This window comes from Gigantopelta aegis, chromosome 6 (assembly GCF_016097555.1).
Source record: "Gigantopelta aegis isolate Gae_Host chromosome 6, Gae_host_genome, whole genome shotgun sequence".
Taxonomy (NCBI): Eukaryota; Metazoa; Mollusca; class Gastropoda; order Neomphalida; family Peltospiridae; genus Gigantopelta; species Gigantopelta aegis.
The window spans coordinates 50,148,009-50,169,076 of NC_054704.1; the positions used below are offsets into that span (position 1 = coordinate 50,148,009).

Consider the following 21,068-nt stretch of genomic DNA (forward strand, 5'->3'; position numbering starts at 1 on the left):
TCACCGAAATAAAAGAATGCGTTTTTGTTAGTATTGAATTAGTCCCACCGTAACCTAAACGTCCCGAAACGAAGTGTCATGTCGGATTGATAAATTGCTGATCCATTTATCTTTGAAGATAGTTTCCGCTATTCGAATAATTTGTTTTTGTTCTACAGTCGGTGACCTAAACATTGGAGATGATCCCAGAAAAAACATGCAAAAGTTCTTTATCGTACTTTATCGTAGTAACAACACTCGCGGATATAGCCTCCTGACTTCCAGCAGCCTGTCGGCCTGTGGAAAGCTCTACGTTTTATTTCTATGTTCTTTTGGTGATTGGTGTTTTATTTCGTTATTATAACTATTTATGTATATGTGTTCTGTTGGTTTTCTAGTAGCCCGAGTACTCTGACTGTAAGAGAGCTAGACGGACATTTGGACATAAACACGCTCTCATTACAGTCAGAGACCAACCTATGTCTTTTTTTGGCAATTCCTGACTACCAAACGGTAGGCAACGAGTCCCGCTCTAATACCACAACAATCCTATGTTTGACGTCAAATACCTTTACATCAATCATTTTCGAGTTAAGTGATACAAAAAAATCCACATATTAATCACTAATACACTTACTACAGAAAGAAACCCGACAGCACCCACATTCAGCTACGCTTCGTGACACTCCGTCGCAACAATTGCAAAGCTCGGCGATCTATTTCGAGACTGGGCGATTCCGCCTTGTGCAGCCTTATGCAGCAGTTACAGTTTTCTAGAAACCCATCCGACACTCTTGGGCCACGGGGCCGAGTTTTTCCCTGGGCCGAGTTGTCTGGTCCCCGGTTAGAGCCGGTACCGGGCTGCGAACCCAGTACCTACCAGCCTGTAAACCGATGGCTTAACCACTGCGCCACCGAGGCCGGTTATTTTATTATTTTATTGTATTCTAGGCAGGCCTCTAAGGATTTACGGTAACTCACTTTTCATGCTCTGTTTCCGTAATTGGCCGAGGTGTTCCGAATGTAATTCACCAATTGAAATTCCTCGTATGTTTTCACGATGTATTCCGATTTATCTCGCGGGAAGTTTAACGACATGGCTGCTGTTCCAGGAGGCTTGTATTTGTCGGATGAAAACCAACCAAAAGGAAAATCATCTATAATTTCAATGGTAACACAATATTGTTTAGTAATAGTATGCTTTTGGTGGTTGTAGTTTCATATCATTAGCTAACTAGTATCACATGAGCGTCATGTTGAACAAAAACAAATCCAAGCCCACTAATAATTAAACTTTAACTTAAAGGCACATGTTCCTATTTTAATCTTGGACATTTGGTTTTTTCCACATGTAACTTTTTTGTTTTGTTATTAATTAGTAAGTTAAAACACAAAACTGAACACACTTTCCACTAGTCACTTTAAACTTTTCACACCCTTGTTTTGGCTTCGTACACCATAAATATAGCATATCAGAGACACCACAAGAGGTTTTTTTGTTTTTTTTAATCGTAGCACTTTTGCATGGGAAATTTTCCAGCATTCTTAGGCCAAGAGAATGAAAGTTATAGATTTGCGTCTGAACAATTTTAAAAACACATGAGGCTTTTTTTCATTATTCATTATTTTTATTGATCTATTATTTCCATAGTAGATTCAAGTCCAAATGAGGTCGACACATCAAGAGTTTGGCAATTTGGAATATACTGCTTCCTGCTTGAGGATCATTCAATGCTCTACTGGGCTACACTTCAGAATTTGGAACTTGAATTTGTGTGATGATCATTAAGTGCTTTTTGGGCAAATAATGATTTTTTTTGTAAATAATGAAAATTTTCAGCAGTACCTTTCACAGCATGCAGGCGGTGGACGCAAATCTATAACTTTCAGAAGTTTCATTCTTATGGCCTTAAAGGTGCTGAATCACGGATGGTTATTGACCCAACAAAGTATTACATGACACTATATATATTTGATTTGTACCTAAAAGTACTTTATTGAACCATCTACATAACCACCATATCCCACTTATTGATATTTTATAAAAATAATTGAATTATGTCGACGGTTGTTCAGAGAAAAATAATGGCTATTTGGAAAGCAGAGGTGTGACGTATTATTTTGAGTCACGTGACGGGCATCCCCCGAATAACCGCAGTGTCAAAACGATTTACCAAGCTCGTGTAACGAGAATGCTTGACCGTCTTCTTCAACGTAGGGTAAATAGAAAAAAACCAATGAAAATAAGTTAATAAAAATTAATAAAAACATGTACTGAATGATAATAAGCTTATACATTAATTTATTTTATTAACAGAAGCATGTTAAATGTTGACAATCCCGACTAGTTAGGCATTTGCATCTATAGGTAAATTTATCATTAGTCGTACGCAAAAAACTAAACATCTGGATCACAAACATCTTCATTTTCCACCGTGTCAAATTCAGGGCTTGAACTTAAGAATTTGTCGCCCACGGCAATTTAAAAACAAAATTGCAGCTAGTGAAATGGACCACCGACAGCAATTTAAAGCCTGACCATGGCAGTTGAAAAAAAGAGAAGACTTTTGCAGCAAAATAATAATACGGAAAGGTAATTTTTCTGTATGTAGAGATATTTTAAATGTACTAATGTTATATACTGGCAACTAATGTACATCAGATGAAAACATTCTGACATTATTTGGGAGCTTTACCGACAGCACTTTTGTGCCGTCGGTGATGCTCCCGGCCTATAGCAATTTATATCTCAATTGCCGTTATTAAGTTTGAGCCCTGCAAATTCATTAATATGCAAAATATACCATAACAGCTGACTTGGAATAGGAATTGTTACATTTAAAAAAAACTAGACAGTGTTTATATACGATGTGACTATATATACAACGGCCGTGTATATAGCCTCCGCGAACGAGGACTGGCTATATTCACAGCAAAAATTTATATAGGCGATAAATAAGCGTTCGATTGATCCATATTACCGAACCATCTGAAATAGGAGGAATACATACTAAGTACTGTACGCACAGTGCATTTTCTGAACGGGGGGGGGGGGGGGGGGGGTATATGAATCTAGCAGATCCTTTTGTGTACAGTTTCCATAGACATATGAATAGCGTAATATTGCCTCTACAGTACTAACAACAAATTAATAATAAATTTAAATATATATCAAAATAATAATAACAATAATAAATAAAAATTACAAATTATCAGCTGCTGAGGTAGATTCTCTGAAAGAGAAACTAACTGCGGACAGTGCACAAAACTAACAACATGGCTTGAACTTAATAATTTTTCACTGATTGCAATTCTCAGGGCTTCTAGATTATGATAGCCCCATTCCCATGGCTAGTGATATTCAGTGTTGGGCTAGTAAATAACTATTGCCATGCCTGACGGCTAGTGAATTTGGTCAAATGTTGCAGTTAAGTCGATTTTGTAAATATGAATATCCTACATTATTCAGTACTTTATATATTTCTCTACTTCCCGATTTGTTTTTCGCAAGAAGCTTTATTTTCGAAGGAAATACTGGATGTTTAGGCACTTTGTATGTTTGTTTATTTAAATTTGTTTTGTTTCGTATAAATAATTTGATTGCACATATTAAAGACGCATATTCTAAAAAAAATTATCGTATATTATATTTTGCATTAAAAGTGTTATAATCCATAAACTGCTGTTGGCTATCTAGTAAATCATATAAAAAAGGGGGGGGGGTGGTCTTTTATCTGAGGGAGGGTGGCTATAAAAATGCAAGATTAACGTGCATGCACACACGCACAAACAGCAGGCTGAACTTGTCCCTGCACGTAGAACTTGATTCAACTGGGTTAAGTAATAATTAAGCCAACCTTTGGATGGCAAAACATGCGACAGTAGGCCCCTATACTGTTCTTTTTACGCTATACATTAAATCGAATGACCACTTTGCGAATTAGTCAAAATAATTTACAAATGTTTTAACGAAAAACGACTGACTGGTCGTATGCCACATTGGTGACACAAGAAAACGTGTTATCTTCTTTACGAACGAAGCACTATATTATTGTAACCATCTAGACTCTCCCTGCTAAATTCCATGCATATGCGCCTGATAATAATAATAATAAATGGTTAGTTCATGTTCCGACTGTTTATTATTTTATTTCAGCGTATTCAATTATTTTCGTCATGAAATAATATATTTTTATTATTTGCCATGCATATAGCTGACACTCATTTGCCAAACATGGCAGTTGTTCATATAAGATTCAAAAATACATTATACAGTTGTCGTATATATAGCCTCATCACTACGAGTTTGTTTTGCTGTATTTTTATGACTTCTCATAAGAAGAGTTCCAAATTTTAAAAATGAAGCATTTCATGGAATTCCCTCAATCGTAGTTCAGTTAAAATGTTTAAAGAAATAAGGCCCACTAAATCCATGATTGAGCGCCTTTAAAACTGAAATGTCAGGTACCCAGTTTATGGTTATTGTAAGGAAATCATAAAATAATGATAAAGAGTCATTAATTTTGTCAAAAGATCAACTTAAAAAAATTAAATCTCAAAAAAAATTGGGTATGGCGCCATACCCATTTTACCCTCTGGCAAAAACTCTGTTATTGAAGTCATTTAAAATGAAAAAGGCTTTTAATAGTCAATAGTTACAAATCAAGAAAAGCAGAATTTCTGTCATTATTACTCACTCTCAAGTAATCTGTCAGTGCTTTATTTGATAAGACCTCCGTCTCTGTTAGTAGTAGTACCCATTTAATTACTATATATCGTGACCTCACAGAGTCCCTCGCAATGTGTCATGTGACCGAAAACTAATTTTTGCCATCCAACTTAAACCATTTTTGTTTACTCCTGTATTTTTGATAATGCAAGGTTTCGTTTCCGGTATGAAAACAGGAATTAGTGAAAACAGTTAAAAACTATATATATCTAATCAAACATTTTGACACACGCGGAGGCCACACCCGGTATTGACTCCAGATGACCTTGACCTTGGTGGTGTGTCCTATCACTTACTCACAATGGACTAGAGTGAATTGTGAACAATCCTGCAACATTTGGTAATTATCGGACTCACCATTCAATAATTAAATCAATTCTCCAAATGTTACGACAATGTGGTTTTGCGTTTCTTCTTTTGAAGAGTATATAAATTATGAATTCAGGATCATGAATCGAGGAAGACATTACAGTCATTGCAGTTATCGGCTAAAGGAGAAAAACTTGTCGGGAAAGGAAGAGACCAGGTATATGTAAGTAGACCAAAGGTAATCTTTATAAAAAAAAAATTCATTAAAAAACAATTGACTATCAAACGGTGTTAAATGTTATTATTTTTTATGTCTGCAAAACTTGTCATTTGTTGTTACAACTGTTGGCTGTTAATTGCCAAGCGATGATAAAAATATTTTTATGTATAAAAGAGTTGTAAATTATATATCATGAACTAATACTGGCAACTAAGCACAGCAACTTGTTTGGTTGTGACCATTTTTTAAATTGCCTATCAAAACTAGCAGAAATGCATGTTAATATCAAATTTATTTGACTTATGCTTCGGTCAGTCTAAAATAAATGTGCAACAATCACATTTTGTAAATTCAGTTGATATTTTTTCTAGATAATAAATTTTAATTGAAAAACATAGCTTATTATATTAGATTATGAATTTTATTTCTGCTAGCTGCTTTGTTCATCAAACTTAAAAGCAAAATGTCTTAAACCTGATCGTGACAGCTTACCGGTAATCATTAATTAATTAATTTAATTTAATATTTTTCAATTTTATTTACAGAATGGTAAAGGCAAACAAATCAAGCCTTCAACAAAGCCTGTTAAGGTTTTCTCCGATTCTGAAGTAAAATCACGCAAGATGAGTCCCACCAAGGCCAAACGGTCGAAGTCTGCTGATTTTTCCACTCTGGAAGAGAGAGCCACACAGACAGACGCGCTGCCTGAAGATGTGTTTGCTGAAGATGACCTTGCTGAGGCTGACCGAGAAGCCTTGGAGTTGATGGGTGGAGGTGAGACTAAACGCCAGAGCTATTCTCGTGAATTTATTGTGAACTGCATACCGGTGGTCATAATTCAGTTATACCATTTAGTCTGTGGCTAACAAAATGTTTCTTAAATTAATAATTTTCAAGGAAATACTCTACTTATCTGAAAATTGGCTGCACTAAAAAACATTACAGTGTGAGCCCTGGGCTAGGACGTGTCATTTTGATATTGTAGCCTATGATGGTTTTACGATAGCATAGCACTATAATAGGTTCGAAAATCTGTAGCCTGGTTGAATAAGGTACTTTTAGGGAACAAATTAAATATATATAATTTTATGTGATACACAATGGCATGTCTGTTTATAACTTTATATACCACAATATCGGAAACAAGTAGGATATGACGATGGGCTATGGAGCTGGTTGAATAAAGTACTTTTGTGGACAAATTGAATCAAAATGTATATATTTATATGCTGGGCCATTTACTAGATCATCAGCTAAGTAGCCCAGACTTTAAGTTAACTATTTTCTTGTGTTTGTTTTGAAATTATTACCATCAAAATCATCAGTACAGATACAAAGATACAAGTGTAGTTCAGTTCATTGTGTTGATTTTTTCTTTTTCAAAGTTTGTTATATTTTTCTTTATTCATACATGAATAGATATTACAAATATTCTAATAGTTTTTGTTTTTGCAGAAGAGGCATCTGAGTCCTACTGGAAGATACTGGCAGAGGAGCGAAGGAAGGCACTGAATGATACACTGGAGGAAAACGAAGAGGTAGATTACGGTTTTATGTTTTATGGTAATTATTTGACATACATGTTCCTATTTCAGTGACAGACTAGGTTTGTAGGTCGAAATAAGATGAAAATAACGGCAGGACATAGCCCAGTGGTAAAGAGCATGCTTGATTCGCGATTGGTCTGGGATCGATTCCCATCAGTTGGCCCATTGGGCTATTTCTCGTTCCAGCCAGTGCACCGTGACAAATGCTGTAGTATGTGTTATGCTGTCTGTGGGAAGGTGCATATAAAAGATCCTGTGCTACTAAATGACAAAATGTCTGAATTGCCAAATGTTTGACAAACAAAAGCTGATGATTGATAAATCAATGTGCTCTAGTGGTGTCATTAAACAAAACAATTTCAGATGAAAATGTATTATTAATGACTGTTTAACCAGTGTTGGATGTTTTAATTAAAAAAATAAAATCGATTGTTAGTAAAATTAGTATTGTAAAGTTAGTATTGTACAATGGTACAGCCTCTGCAATAACAAAGTTTTTCAAATTAGAATGTTGTCAAATACATGTATTTACAATGTGTCCCAATACCCACATTGGCCCATCATATTTTGCAGGTTATACGTAATTTAATACTCTTGTAGGTGAAAGGGTGCCTTTGCATTGATAAATAAACCACAATTAACAAGTTACAGTATTATAGCACATTTTGTGCATCTGTGAAATTTCATGGTGTACCAAACTGATTAATTATACTATGAATCAGAGTGGGGATTAATTATTATTAACCTGTGATGTCACTGTATTGTCTCAACACTCCATTATTTTTCAGTAACAAGTTGAATCAATAGCATGTTTTGGTTTTTTTTACCTGATTAAAGGCACAAATCAGAAGTTAATTGAAGTCAACTTGCACATTTAAACTGATTGAAATATCTTTGCCATTTTTTTGTTATTTTGCACACTTTCTTCAGGGTTTTTTCATCTCGGTAGTAGGAATATCTTTAGAAGTATTTCCTTGAATAACCGAACTTAAATTCCTCTTCTGAGCTTCTGTTGTTCGCTTATAGTTATGAACAGCCTGTGGTTAATTACTTAAGCTGTTAAATAAGCTGATACATACGGCTAGCCGCTGATGCTGGCAGAGAATAATAGTTTCTGGCACGAGTCCTGTTTTAGATGGTTTTCTTGGCACTAGCGAGCTCCAAGGATTGTTTTTCTTGAGACGAGTGTTAGAAAAAACATATAGAAAAAGACGAGTGCCAGAAATATTTTCTAGTTCGATCATGTTTATTGCCGTCTACCTCCTAAATGACAAGACCAATTAAACAATAAAAAGGACAGATTGCCATCTAGGGAACATGTGCTAGACGTTTTTTCTGGTACCTTTCTACTGGCTGATTGAACTAGAATGGTTTGTATGATAGCCAGTCAGTCCAGCATTTGCACATAAATGAGAAACAACACTCAAAAGTTTATGTCAACCAAGAAACTGGTGTGAGAACCAAATGTCACTACATGGCTTCACCAGGGGTCGAAAGTAAAATGCATCAGTTTTATTAGATAGAACATGGACAGTGTGAACAGTATTTTTCAAGTATATTTACAATGCATCTTTGCGGACAGTTGGTATTCTCATACGCAACAACAGATTTTGTGTCCAGGTTTCGGTGCTTCAGACCACCCTGGTTTGTCTTTGACAAGTCCTCTTTGTACTGACATTGATTATTTCTCTCAATTTTTAACTGAGATGTTGTTCCATGACGAAAATCGCAGTGTTCTTGTCCACTTCTCAAAGTGAAGTTACGGCTGATGCTTCAATATTTAAAAAAAAATTAATATAAGAAATATAATTTTGGCTTCTAGTTAAATGGGAAGGGGTGGGGGGTGGGGACATATCTCGGTGGTAAAGCACTCACCTGATGCACAATCAATATAGCGGGAACTATACCTTGTTTTTCTGAAACGGGGGTTCCTTGGACTCGCCTCTTTCTTTTCTGGGGGTCCCAACCAGAAAACAAAGGGTCCCAAAACCACACAAATGACAGAGAGCTGCAGACAACAAATTACGTGTATACTATATCATTTATATGTTTCATTAAAGTAAATTTAACAAGCTGTGTTGTTGTTTTTCCTTTCGGGAAATCAATGTCGGTATTCATTGTTTATTCTTTCAAAATCAACATTTCACTTTGATCTGTATAATTATTTGAACCATTTCCTGCAAGCTAAATGACACTCACAATACCATGCGTTGTTTATGATTCGTGCTACTTGTTTGTTAATGCAAATCAGAACATTTAACCAATTTGCTTTATTCGCCCGGGAATTTCCGATTGTGTTCGGCCTGTTGACGAGAAGTTCCAAATGATCGCAAATCCGCGATCTCTTTCCGGAAATTACCAACTTTACACGATTAAGCGCAGCAAAGGATAACGACGCAGTGTTCCCAGAGATTAAAACTTTTTGTTTTCGATATGGGGAATCCCCATTTGAATACGCAGTTTATAGGTAGAAAAGAAATAGTGTGTTACACAGAATGATCGATCTTTGATAGTGGACAGGGTTACTGAAAATGTCACATATTTTATGCGTCCCACGGGACGCAGTATCTCTATTTTTGCGGGTCCAGTTAAGTTTTAGTGCATCCTATACGCAAGTTTTTTGCGTCCGGTAAATCCCTGATATAGGATTGATCTTCGTCAGTGGGCCCATTGACCTATTTATTTTCTTTCCAGCCAGTGCACCACGACTGGTATATCAAAGACTGTGGTGTAGTAGTTCAGTTTTACGGTACTAGGTTCATACCCCGGTACTGGCTTCAACCCAAAATGAGTTTTTAACAGCTCAATGGGGAGGTGTAAGGCCATTACTTGAAGACAACGTGACCGGCCTCGGTGGCGTCGTGGTTAGGCCATCGGTCTACAGGCTGGTCGGTACTGGGTTCAGATCCCAGTCGAGGCATGGGCTTTTTAATCCAGATACCGACTCCAAACCCTGAGTGAGTGCTCCGCAAGGCTCAGTGGGTAGGTGTAAACTACTTACACCAACCAGTGATCCATAACTGGTTCAACAAAGGACATGGTTTGTGCTGTCCTGCCTGTGGGAAGCGCAAATAAAAGATCCCTTGCTGCCTGTCGTAAAAGAGTAGCCTATGTGGCGACAGCAGGTTTCCTCTAAAAAAAAACCAGTGTCAGAATGACCATATGTTTGAAATCCAATAGCCGAAGATAAGATAAAAAATATCAATGTGCTTTAGTGCCATCGTTAAATAAAACAAACTTTACTCTTCTTTTTTTAAGACAACATGCTTCAAATTTAATTAGATACAAAAACAAATATAAAGTAAAAATTAACATTGATATATAGAATGGAGATACAAAGTAAATATTAAAGCCGCACACCCTAGTTCCATCCAGCGAAAATAAATTATAATTTGGTTAATCTACAAACCTGTAACACACTTAGATCACGTTTTTATCAAAAAAGCAGGTTTTATATCGATAAATACCACAGGGAATCCCCATGTCCCAATTGCTTGAAATAATTTTGAAAGTTAGTATTCTGATGTCATCGGTAGAAGCACAACAATGCCTACGTCACGACAAATTTCACAGACTTGGGGTGCGTTCGTTTCACCTCTCCTGAACATGTTCCAACTGTTCTGTCCTGGTTGTATCCCCTCTCCAGATATCGTAAGACTTAGCAAAATTATTGGTTTTATTGGTTTTAAGGGTTTGTAACGTTTTGTATTGAGACACTTACTTGTCTGAACTTTATTGTTACTGAAAATGTTCACAAACTGTGAAGAAAATCTCACAAATGAACAACAACAAATCGGATGTTGATTGCGCGAACCGTGCACGAGAAAACAAACCGAACCAAAATGATAACGGTCACGTGATATACCAACGTCTGTGACATTAAAAATAGATTGGACCTCGCTTGCTTAACGGTTTTTTCTCGACAACACGTTTTGTGAAAAAATGCATTCCGTGGTTTTACAAACATCAGGATTACCAAAAAGCACTTCAGGTGAATAGAAATGTGTATTCTAAATAATAAAATGTACGTAAAGTGCAATTTTATTTGTGAAAAATGGGGTTTAATAGCGAAAAACAACGCTGTAATGGTTAACAAATAAACGTAACTAGGGTGTGTCCCTTTAATAATGAAAATTACCTTTTGGATTGTAGATTTTTAATTTCCTGGTCGGATTTCGGTGTAGCAAATCTCTGGATATACGGTGCTGATGTGTTGTTAGGTCTAAGAGAGTTATCCAATCTTTCACAACTTGCCACGATTATGGCATCACTGATATCAGAATACAGTTCAAATTCATCAAACTTTTTAACCTCTTCGCTAATGTCAGAAAGGTCAGAAACATGAAAGTTTGGCGTAAAGTCATTTCGCAAAGTTAAAATGTCTTCACAAACAGTATCAGTATCATTGTCAGGTGGGAGTCTATGGCTACTCTGGGTCAAAAACACACTTTCATCTTCACTCATTTGAAATGATTAGTCTGTGACAGTTGAGGGTTGTATTTTATTTAACACGCATCTACGCCAAGTCCATTTAACTCCCAGGGCCCTGTTCCACGAAGGTGGATCTTAGGGCTAAGATCACTTTGTGAAACGGGGCCCTGGTAAGTATGCCCAACATTATAATTAAAAAACCTTTTAAATGTTTTTGTAATAAAGTCGATGCAAGACACCTTTACAAGAACGCAAACAAATATTTTACATAAAGTTTATATGTATATATAAATATTTTTCTCAAACTAAATTCTTCAAATAAGATAAACATGTCCCCTAACATTATCAAAATAGTAGATTCTAAGTAATGGAGAGTTATTGTCATGTCACAGTGTTGTTCATGCTCACGTACAACACAGCGATACACATGTAATGCATTAGTTCATACGGTTCTTGAGTGGGTCAAATCTTTAATTACAACTGCATAAGATCATTAAATATTGAATAATATTTAAATTATTCAAATTATGAGTATTTAAATTTCTTACACAAAGGGTTTTAAACGGTTTTAAATCACTATAAACATGACCTATAATGGTGTATTTTAAGTAGGGGATTATCTGAGTAACACTCCATTCTGGAAAATTAGTGGGACTCGGGGGGGGGGGGGGGGGGCCCTCCGTCCGTTATTTTTCAGGAATGGAGATTTACTCGGACATTCCCTTTTATATAAGAGACAGGAAAGAGTCCAGTGGTAAAGCAGTCAGTCTAGGATCGATTCCTGTCAGTGTTCCCGACTGGGATGGTACATATGAATGATCCCTTGCTTCTAATGGAAAAATGTAGTAGGTTTCCTCTATAAGTCGATATGTCAGAATCACCAAATGTAATAAACTTTTAACTTTAATTATCAGTAAAGATGATAAGAAATTTACATACTCATAATTTGAATAAAATTTAAATATTATTTTTATTGATTTCAGCTTCATAAAGAGATAGATTGCCTGCGTGAAGAAAATGTCACACTTACTGAACTGGCTAACAAGGCTAGTTACCTGTCAAGTATATTACAGGTAAGGTGTGAAACCAGCACGGTTGTTAAATAGAGAATACTACATGAGTGGCCGTTAAATACTATTTATCTAACAACAAGTTGTTTTAAAACATACCGGTATCTAACGAGCGAAAGTGAGTTTGATACATTTTTTTATTTTAAAAAAGGTGTAAGATAAATGGTATTTAATGGACACGAATGTTGTATTCTATTTCTTACATATCTTGAAAAAACCCAGTTTTAAACTAAATTTAAATGCCTTTTCCAACGAGAACCTATTTACAGCCCTTGTGCTTGTAGTTAACTTGTGCATCACAGACAAGTGATAATTTGATCCCTTTTTTTTTCTTTGGATGGTATGACATTTGTGACCTGGTCATCACCTAGGAGCAACAAGTCATTTGTCTTTAAAATGTTAACGCATGTATATGTGTTAACAAGTAAGTGTTATAAAAAAAAATAACGAATGATGTTCTCACCAACGAGTGTGTAAGAAATTGATATAATTTTATTTATCATGAATGTGTAGTCTGGTTATCCATGTGTATGCAGTTAGCTCCCTTTATTGCACTGCCATAAATACTATACTATTGGTAAAATGATTTTGGTGAGGCTTATAATAATCTGGTATGGTACTTCAATTGTGTGGTTAGTAGTTAACTTAGTTAATCTTTTTCTAAAATCGGCAACCATTTACCTAATATCATGAAGTTAAAATATATGAGTGTGTACTATTAACAAATCAAATTTTATTATATTTTATAAAATATTTATTTTTCACACTTAACCAATGCATATTTTGTGCTGTGATATAGTTAAAACTTTTAACCATTCATTCATGTACTAGTTACCTTAGTACTACTGATAATTTCTGCAGTTACCATGGATCAATTACCGTGGGTCAGTTTCTTGCTAATTGATTATATATATTGGCTAAAAATCCATCAATATTAATAATTTTGTTTGATGTCAGTACAGTGGAACCTCGTTAGTCCGGACTCCAGTAGTCCGGAATCCTCATCTTACGGACGTTTTTTTTGGCAAAAACGAAACGACAACTCAGTAAAGTTATTCATTAATCCAGATATTCAGCTTCCGGAACCCCACGGTCATAATTCTCAACCAAATGTAAAAAGTAAAGGCAAATTGCTTCGTTTGACCGGTCGCTGTTGATTGAACATAAAAGCAATCCGCCACTTAACACTCAAGGAATCGACAGAGATAAAATCGCTGCACAGGGTTTCACACCGCAGTTTATTTAACCATTCATCTGTGTTTATTTAGTGTTAGTCGGATAGAGCACAAGTGTTTGTTATTTAAAAAAAAAAAAAAATCTTTGATCTATGACCAGACTGGCTGTTTTATTTTATGAAAAAAAAGAAGAGTATTTTATTTTTAAAAGTGGGTAACTCTTGATTATACCCTACGGTACCCCATATCCTCGTTTTGTAACTACCCTCCTAACTTACCTGTACGATTTATTACTGAATACTGTTCATAATTGTTTTGGTGTCCAACTCAAGAGTATTGCCAGTCACCCAAAATAAAGACAAAGGAAACGTCTTTTTTATGTTATTGCTATCAAAACACTGGCTTGCAACTCTTTTACAAGTGGAACAATGCTCATTCAGTTTCACGCCGGTTTTGAGAGAGTTGTATTTCTGTGCTAGGGGCGGAGGGATGTATCATGTTGGCGTTTATATTATATCAGTAGATATAGCAGAAATGAATTATAATTTCGCCATTTAATACGTTTAAAATATAATCTGTAAACATAGAAACTTTAAACTAGTAATGATTGTATATAAGTAAGAAACAATATGCATTCCCCAACAATGTACCCACTTCGTGGAAGTGAACTCAACCACGTGGCCTAGATTTACAACATTAACCGGTACGACAAAACACGACTAATAAAGTTTAAAACTTGTTGTCGCTTATAATCAAACATTTATTACAATGCAACATGTTTTAAACAGTATTTCATTTTATTTAATCGCATTTTCTAAGTTTAAGACACTATTGGCCTCACGGACATGCAAATAGCGCTTATTCACACCATGAGGCAGATCAACAGAACAAAACTGGTTGAAGGAATGTTTGGTTCTAAAAATCAAATGTGTCGTTTTTATTTTGTTTGTTTACTCATCATGTACATTTCAGTAATCCGGAAATTCGGTAATCCGGACGGGTTTTTTTAATAACCATACTGTCCGGACTAACGAGGTTCCACTGTACTAATGTTTTTACTTGGTTTTCCCTGATACCACAAAACAATGTCTGGATCAGTAATGGGCTATTTTTATCACTTAATGCATTAACATTTTCTGCTACTTTCTCACTTTATTTCTGTTACATTTTTCACAGGAGGCTATCACTAGTGACGATGACAACTATGATGATGTGCAAAATGATGGTGCTGTTGATGATGATAAAACAGAATCAGTACCACAGAGAATATCCAGCTTAGGTGACAGTGTTGCAAACAGTTCACTAAACGCCAGCAAAATGTTTCTCTCAGACGATATTGTAACGAGTTCACCCGTACACGCTGTGTTGCACGCCATTTCAAAGTCGGACCAGTCAGAAGGTGTAATCTCGCCACTGTTTCAAGATGCTGAAGACCAGGTGCCAAGTTCTGTCCTCGGGGACAATAAAACTGTCGAGGAACCTACTACTGTTAATGCTGTGATCCACAGAGACAACAGTGGTGTTGACAGACGGAAAAACAACCGGAACAGTGACGAGTGGGTTAATGTGGAGTTAAACAATGACATGGTCACATCTGCAGAACTTGTCATTTCAGAGAAGCTAATAATGAAAAAAGATGAACCGGAAAGTGCAAAGTGACTTCTTTTTTGTACATAGTTGCCAATAAAAGTGTTCCTTGGTTATTATTGCAGTGTTCGAACTTAATGACGGCACCAACGGCAATTACCATAGTTGCGATATAAATTGCCGTCAGCATCTTGACCATTGGCAGTTTTTATACTCATGGATAAAAATGACTGCCATCGGTTGAAGGGACCATTTTGTGGTTTTATATTTGTAACAAAAGATACTGGTTTAAAATTGCCATCGATATGCTCAAAATTGCCGTCAGTGAGCATTTTTCAAGATTGCCATATACAAGAAATTCTTGAATTTGAGCCCTGCTGTTGACAAATTCATGATAAAAAAATATGTGAAAATTCCAGAACACAATGTTTTTGTATAGATCTGAATGTTAACATAAAATGAATATCCTTAAAGATCAGGGTGGATTTTTTCTTTCTGAAAGAACATTACTTTTAAAAAACATTGTTGCTTATAATAATAAAAAAAACAAAAACATGCTAACACTTTATAAAAAAAAACAAAACAACAACTTTATAGACAGAAAGACAGAAGTGTATTCCATTATCTTGTTGCCAAAAAAGAAACCCACAGTGTATGTTTTGCATCATAATGTATGTATGTGTACACAGTAAATATATGTTTTTGTACAATGTCTTTTATCTTTCACAAACTTGATACATTTGGGTTTAAACCACCTCATTGATTATTCTGTCACTCTGAAACAATTAGATGTATTGTAAATTATTGGTTAAATGTTACTGGTGTATAGCCAAGATATGGGGTCAGTGTTTTATGACTTAATGGTACACTAAATATGTTTTAAACGTTTTTAGTTTTCTAGATTAGTTTTCATTCATAGTCATTTCATTCAATTAGTACAGCGAAGCTACAGTTACGATTGACATAATGTTATTTATATTTGTACATTTCTATGATCAGGTTTATACATTTAATGTCCTAAATTACATGTGTACAATGTCCAATTCTTACAAATGTATATGAACTGTAATGGTGATACTGTAAAACTTTGTATTCAATAAAGAAATTGTTTCATTTATTTGCGGTTTTTTTATTTAATTGGGTAGCCACTTAATAATTTTCATTGATGGGCAAAATATGAAGTAGGCGTACTGAAATATTTTAGTATTAAATGGACTGTCTTGAGTTCGCTGCCATTGTAAGATGCCGACGCCATATAACTGTAAATAAAATGTGTTGAGTGCGTCGTTAAATAAAACATTTCCTTTCCTTTCCATTGTAAAATGTTGCAGCCATTGTAAGATGTGTTTTTGTTGACTAAAAGTACATAATACATTTTCTTGTTTAGAATGTTGGTGTTTGTATATCCAATCAAACATTAAAACACAACTGCAAACACATTGGATATACACTTTTTATTTTTATTTGTAATGCCATATATATATTATTTTATACATACACAATTGTTGGAAGGTAAAGTCTGGTTTGGTCTACTACAAACATGATGACAACAAACACCTTGTTTATATACATACTGATATTCTAACCAGGAAAATGTCCTTAATATGTAATTTTAGTCATCAAAAAGGGTTAGTCATAAACAATGCACCACAACTGGAATATCAAAGGCTGTGGTATATGCTATCCTGTGGAATTGTGCACATAAAAGATCCCTTGCTACTAATGGAAAAATGTAGCGGGTTTCTTCTCTAAGATTGTATGTCAAAATTACCAAATGTTTGACATCCAATAGCCAGTGATTAATAAATCAATGTGCTCTAGTGGTGGTGTTAAAGTTCCTTTAAAGCTGATGTTTTTTGGCAACCCTCCGCGAGCAGTGACTACCCACACCTTCCACCAAACACATCTTAATTGTTCGACTACAGAATGATCATGTATTCGTTTATATCTCGCATCATTTTAATAGGCATTGAATGTTTGCGACTGCACACAAAGAGTTTCAATTTATAATGTTAGCCGTTTCCCTTGCATGTCTACCTGCAGACATCCTGCTACGGTCATGCAAGCTTTCCTCAAAGAGGGTATCGGTGTCATCGATTTAGGCCTACGTTCATTAAGCCGTTTTCCACAAAACGTTTGCAAACTATTTTGACTGGTACCCAAAGTAGTCATTTGATATAATGTAAAATCAGTGTAGCAAACATTGGGGGAGGGGGTTGAGGGTCGAAACCCCCCTGCTTAAAACCAAATTTTTATTATTTTAAAATATTTTGTGGGACTTGACCCCCACCTTTGAACTTCGTCACAGTCTAGGACCAACCCCCCCCCCCCCCCCCCCCCCCCGCATAAAATTCTACACTCTGGCCTAGTTGGTTGTTTTACCCTTCTGGCAACGTCACCTGATTTAAACCCAATTAAACATTATTGTACGGGGCAAGCAAAATCAAGGTGACATCGCAATCTTAACCCTGACATAGCAGTAGCGCGAATCATGCGACTTTTCGACGCCATCTCAACGCATGCGTCAAGGTCAAAGACTGGTGGCCACACAGTACATTGGCCTGCTGTAAACAGTACCCCTCAACTCATGTGACATTGCATATTCAAGTTTAATGTATCATTTCGTCATTACAAGTACATGTAAAACATTGGTTGGTTCCGTATCTCATTGCACTCTTTCTTTTCTGTCATTTAATGTAACATAAAAAAATATGCCTATGCGTTTTCAAAGTGGGTCAGTATACTTAATATTGGGACTGCTATCCAATATGTTTGTAATTAACTGGGAAATAAATAGTTATATGAAAATAAGACATTAGCATGTCATAAAAACCATAAATGTTCACAATACTTAAAGGACATTCCTGAGTTTGCTGCACTTTTAAAAATGTTATCGACTAACAGACTATTTAAGGATTGTAATTAGATATCAAATATATTTTTCTGCATAATATATTATAATTAGTGGCTGTATATTAAACGTGTTTCTGATTATTCTAATATTTGTACTAAAATATATTTTTTCGTACGTACGAAGTTATTTGAAGACAAAATCCAGTTTGGGTTTGTTACAAATATTAAGACGACCAGAAACACATTAAATATGCAGACACTGATATTCTAAACAAGAAAATATATTTAATATGTAAGTTTAATCGTAGAAATATTTTATTAGACGGAAACATCTTACAGTGTAGCAAACTCAGGAATATCCCTTTAAATGTCATAATTATGTTACAAAATGAACCTTTCCCAGAACAATTTAAAGATTTTGTTTTAATCGTTACATTATACTCATGTCGATTACTAGTATATTATCGTTCCGCATGTGTGGTGTTTTTAAATGGACACAGTTTTTCGATAGTCGTGCATGGTAATGTAAAACTGGATCTCATGATTCTTATAAAGTCATTGTAAAGAAATAAAGCTTCATTTGACACTGGATACATGGTTGGCAGACGAGAGTATGAACACGGCTAACTGAACAATATGATTACAGTGCTCCAGATTTCAGAATTATCATTATAGACTAAAAGTCGAGCATTAAATCGCATTAATCCTGTTTTGTGCAAGAATAAAAGTGGCTTAGAATACAACGTTGAATGCCGTTATCCTGTATACGTGTACCCACATATAGATCATCATTTAGGCCTAAGCTGTATCAAAGAAGCTTTCAAGAAGTTGGCACACACCTTGCCGTCTACCGTACCACCCCTAGTTATGTTTGAACAAGTCTTGGCTGGTTATTCAACAAAGACAGACTATCCTCGATGTTTGACCTTTATGTATGAAATTCGATTTTGACAATACACGGAAGGCGTTCTAGGTCACTTATTAAGAAGCTTATCTTTAAAACAAATATTTGATTTTCCTTTATTTGCATAACTTTGCAACAACTGGTTAAATATTTTAGTCAGGCAAATATTAAAAAAAAGATTTTCATAATGAAAATCTGACAAAGACGATAAGGGGGGGGGGGGGGGGAGGGAACAAGCCCTATACACTTATATAATGTGGTCATTTCCCCACACATATTAGCTGCTACAACGATTACTACTGATAATTTGATAAATAACTATGTTCAAAAACTAGCAAAAAAACCTAAAAGTGTTGTTAATACGTAGTCATAGACCATAGAGCAACTTCGTTCATTTAAATTTTGTTTTGTTTAACGACACCACTAGAGCAAATTGATATATTAATCATCAAACGTTTGGTAATTCTGACTCGTAGTCAACAGGAAACTCGCTACATTTTCTTAATACAGCAATGGATCTTTTATATGCACTTTCCCGCAGACAGGAAAGCACATACCACGGCCTTTGACCAGTTGTGGTGCACTGGTTGGAACGAGGAAAACCCCAATAAGTTTATTCTCCCCAGGGTCATTTTTCCCCCCGAGGGAATTGCAAAATATATATCGTGGGAAGGGGGTCCCGCAGTTATTTGTGCTACAGGCCCCACGTATCTTTAAACCGGCTCTGGTTGGCTACGTAGGAAGTAACGCCGATACCAATTAGGGACCATGGCAGGAAGATTGGACTAGAAAACATGCCAGTTACAGGGGTGCAGACGCGTGTTGTGCTATAGGCCCCATGGATCCTTAAACCAGCTCTGGTTGACTAAGCAGGAACTAACGCCGATACCAAGGGACCATGGCAGGAAGATCGGACTAGAAAACATGCCAGTTACAGGGGTGCAGACGCGGATCCAGGGGGACAGAGGGGACTCGTCCCCCTAAAAATATAATACTACCCCTTTTAATCCTTTATTTTATTCTTTTTCCTATAGGGATGCCCTTATGACCATGCGCGCTTTACCCGTGAGTCCCCACCCCTCTCGCAACGCAGAATATTTCCTGGATCCTCTCCTGGGGTGGGGGTATATCTCAGTAGTAGAGCACTTGCCTGAGGATTGTAGACTATCGATTGGCCACAATGGACTCTTTTCTTCCCCATCCCAACCAATACGACATTAACAACACCACTAGAGCATATTGATTTATTAATCTGCAATTGGATGTCAAACATTTGGTAAGTTTTGACATAATATTATAGTCTTAGAGAGGAAACCCGCTACATTTTTTAAGGGGTATTTTATATGCACCATCTCACAGACAGGATAGCACATACTACAACCTTTTGATATACCCGTCGTGGTGCACTTGCTGGAACGAAAAAAATATCCCAGTGGGTCAGTGATCGATACTAGATCGACCGCTCATCAGCCGAGCGCTGAGCTATGTCCTGACTGGTACACCAAAGGCTGTGGTATGTACTGTCCTATGGGGAAGTACATGCATATAAAATATCACTGCTTTTTAGTATGGGTAGGCTGTGTGGTGGCAGTGGCTTTTCTCTTCTTTTTTTTTTTCCATTGACGAAATAGACCATGTGTGCTTAACTGTTATTAAAGAAATATATTTCTTCCTTTTTTTTTCTTTTCTTTTTTATCAAGTGTTGAAATAGACTATTGGATGTCAAACATATGGTCATTTTGACAGTCATAGAGAGAAAACCCGCTGCATTTTTTCATTAATAGCAAGGGATCTTTTATATGCACCATCCCACAAACAAGATAGCATATACCACGGCCTTTGGTATACCAGTCGTGGTGCACTGGCTGGAACGAGAAATAACACAGTGGGCCCACCGACTGGGATCGATCCTAGACCGACAGCGCTTCAAGCGAGCGCTTTACCACTGGGCTACATCCCGCCCCTCATAGTTATAGAGTCATAGACATTTCGCTGAGCATTTTGCCACTGGGGTCTTAAATACATGAGATGGGATCCGAAAGATGTAATATTTACTGGTTTCGCTTTTAGAATCGGTTGCCAAAACAATGATCATGTAATACTTGGTCGGCTTTAGCACGTAGTTTGAGTCGGGTGTCACCAAATATCGATATTTGGATTTCATTTTGTTTAATGTTCCCAAGGATATAGAAGAAAAAAGGGGAATTCCTTTATACGTCACACATGACGTCAAGGGATTTTCTAGTGCATAAAAAGATGGCGGT

At 36.1% G+C, this 21,068-nt stretch overlaps 1 protein-coding gene across 1 annotated transcript; it reads left to right on the forward strand.

Moving 5' to 3' along the window:
- The first annotated feature begins 907 nt into the window (after positions 1–907).
- Positions 908–16,162, forward strand: LOC121376045. The gene is made up of 6 exons (XM_041503823.1): positions 908–1,150; positions 5,154–5,240; positions 5,783–6,011; positions 6,693–6,775; positions 12,199–12,288; positions 14,637–16,162. Exons 1-6 carry the CDS (start codon positions 1,040–1,042, stop codon positions 15,117–15,119), a joined length of 1,083 nt encoding a protein of 360 aa, XP_041359757.1. The 5' UTR covers positions 908–1,039; the 3' UTR covers positions 15,120–16,162.
- Positions 16,163–21,068: the final 4,906 nt, after the last annotated feature.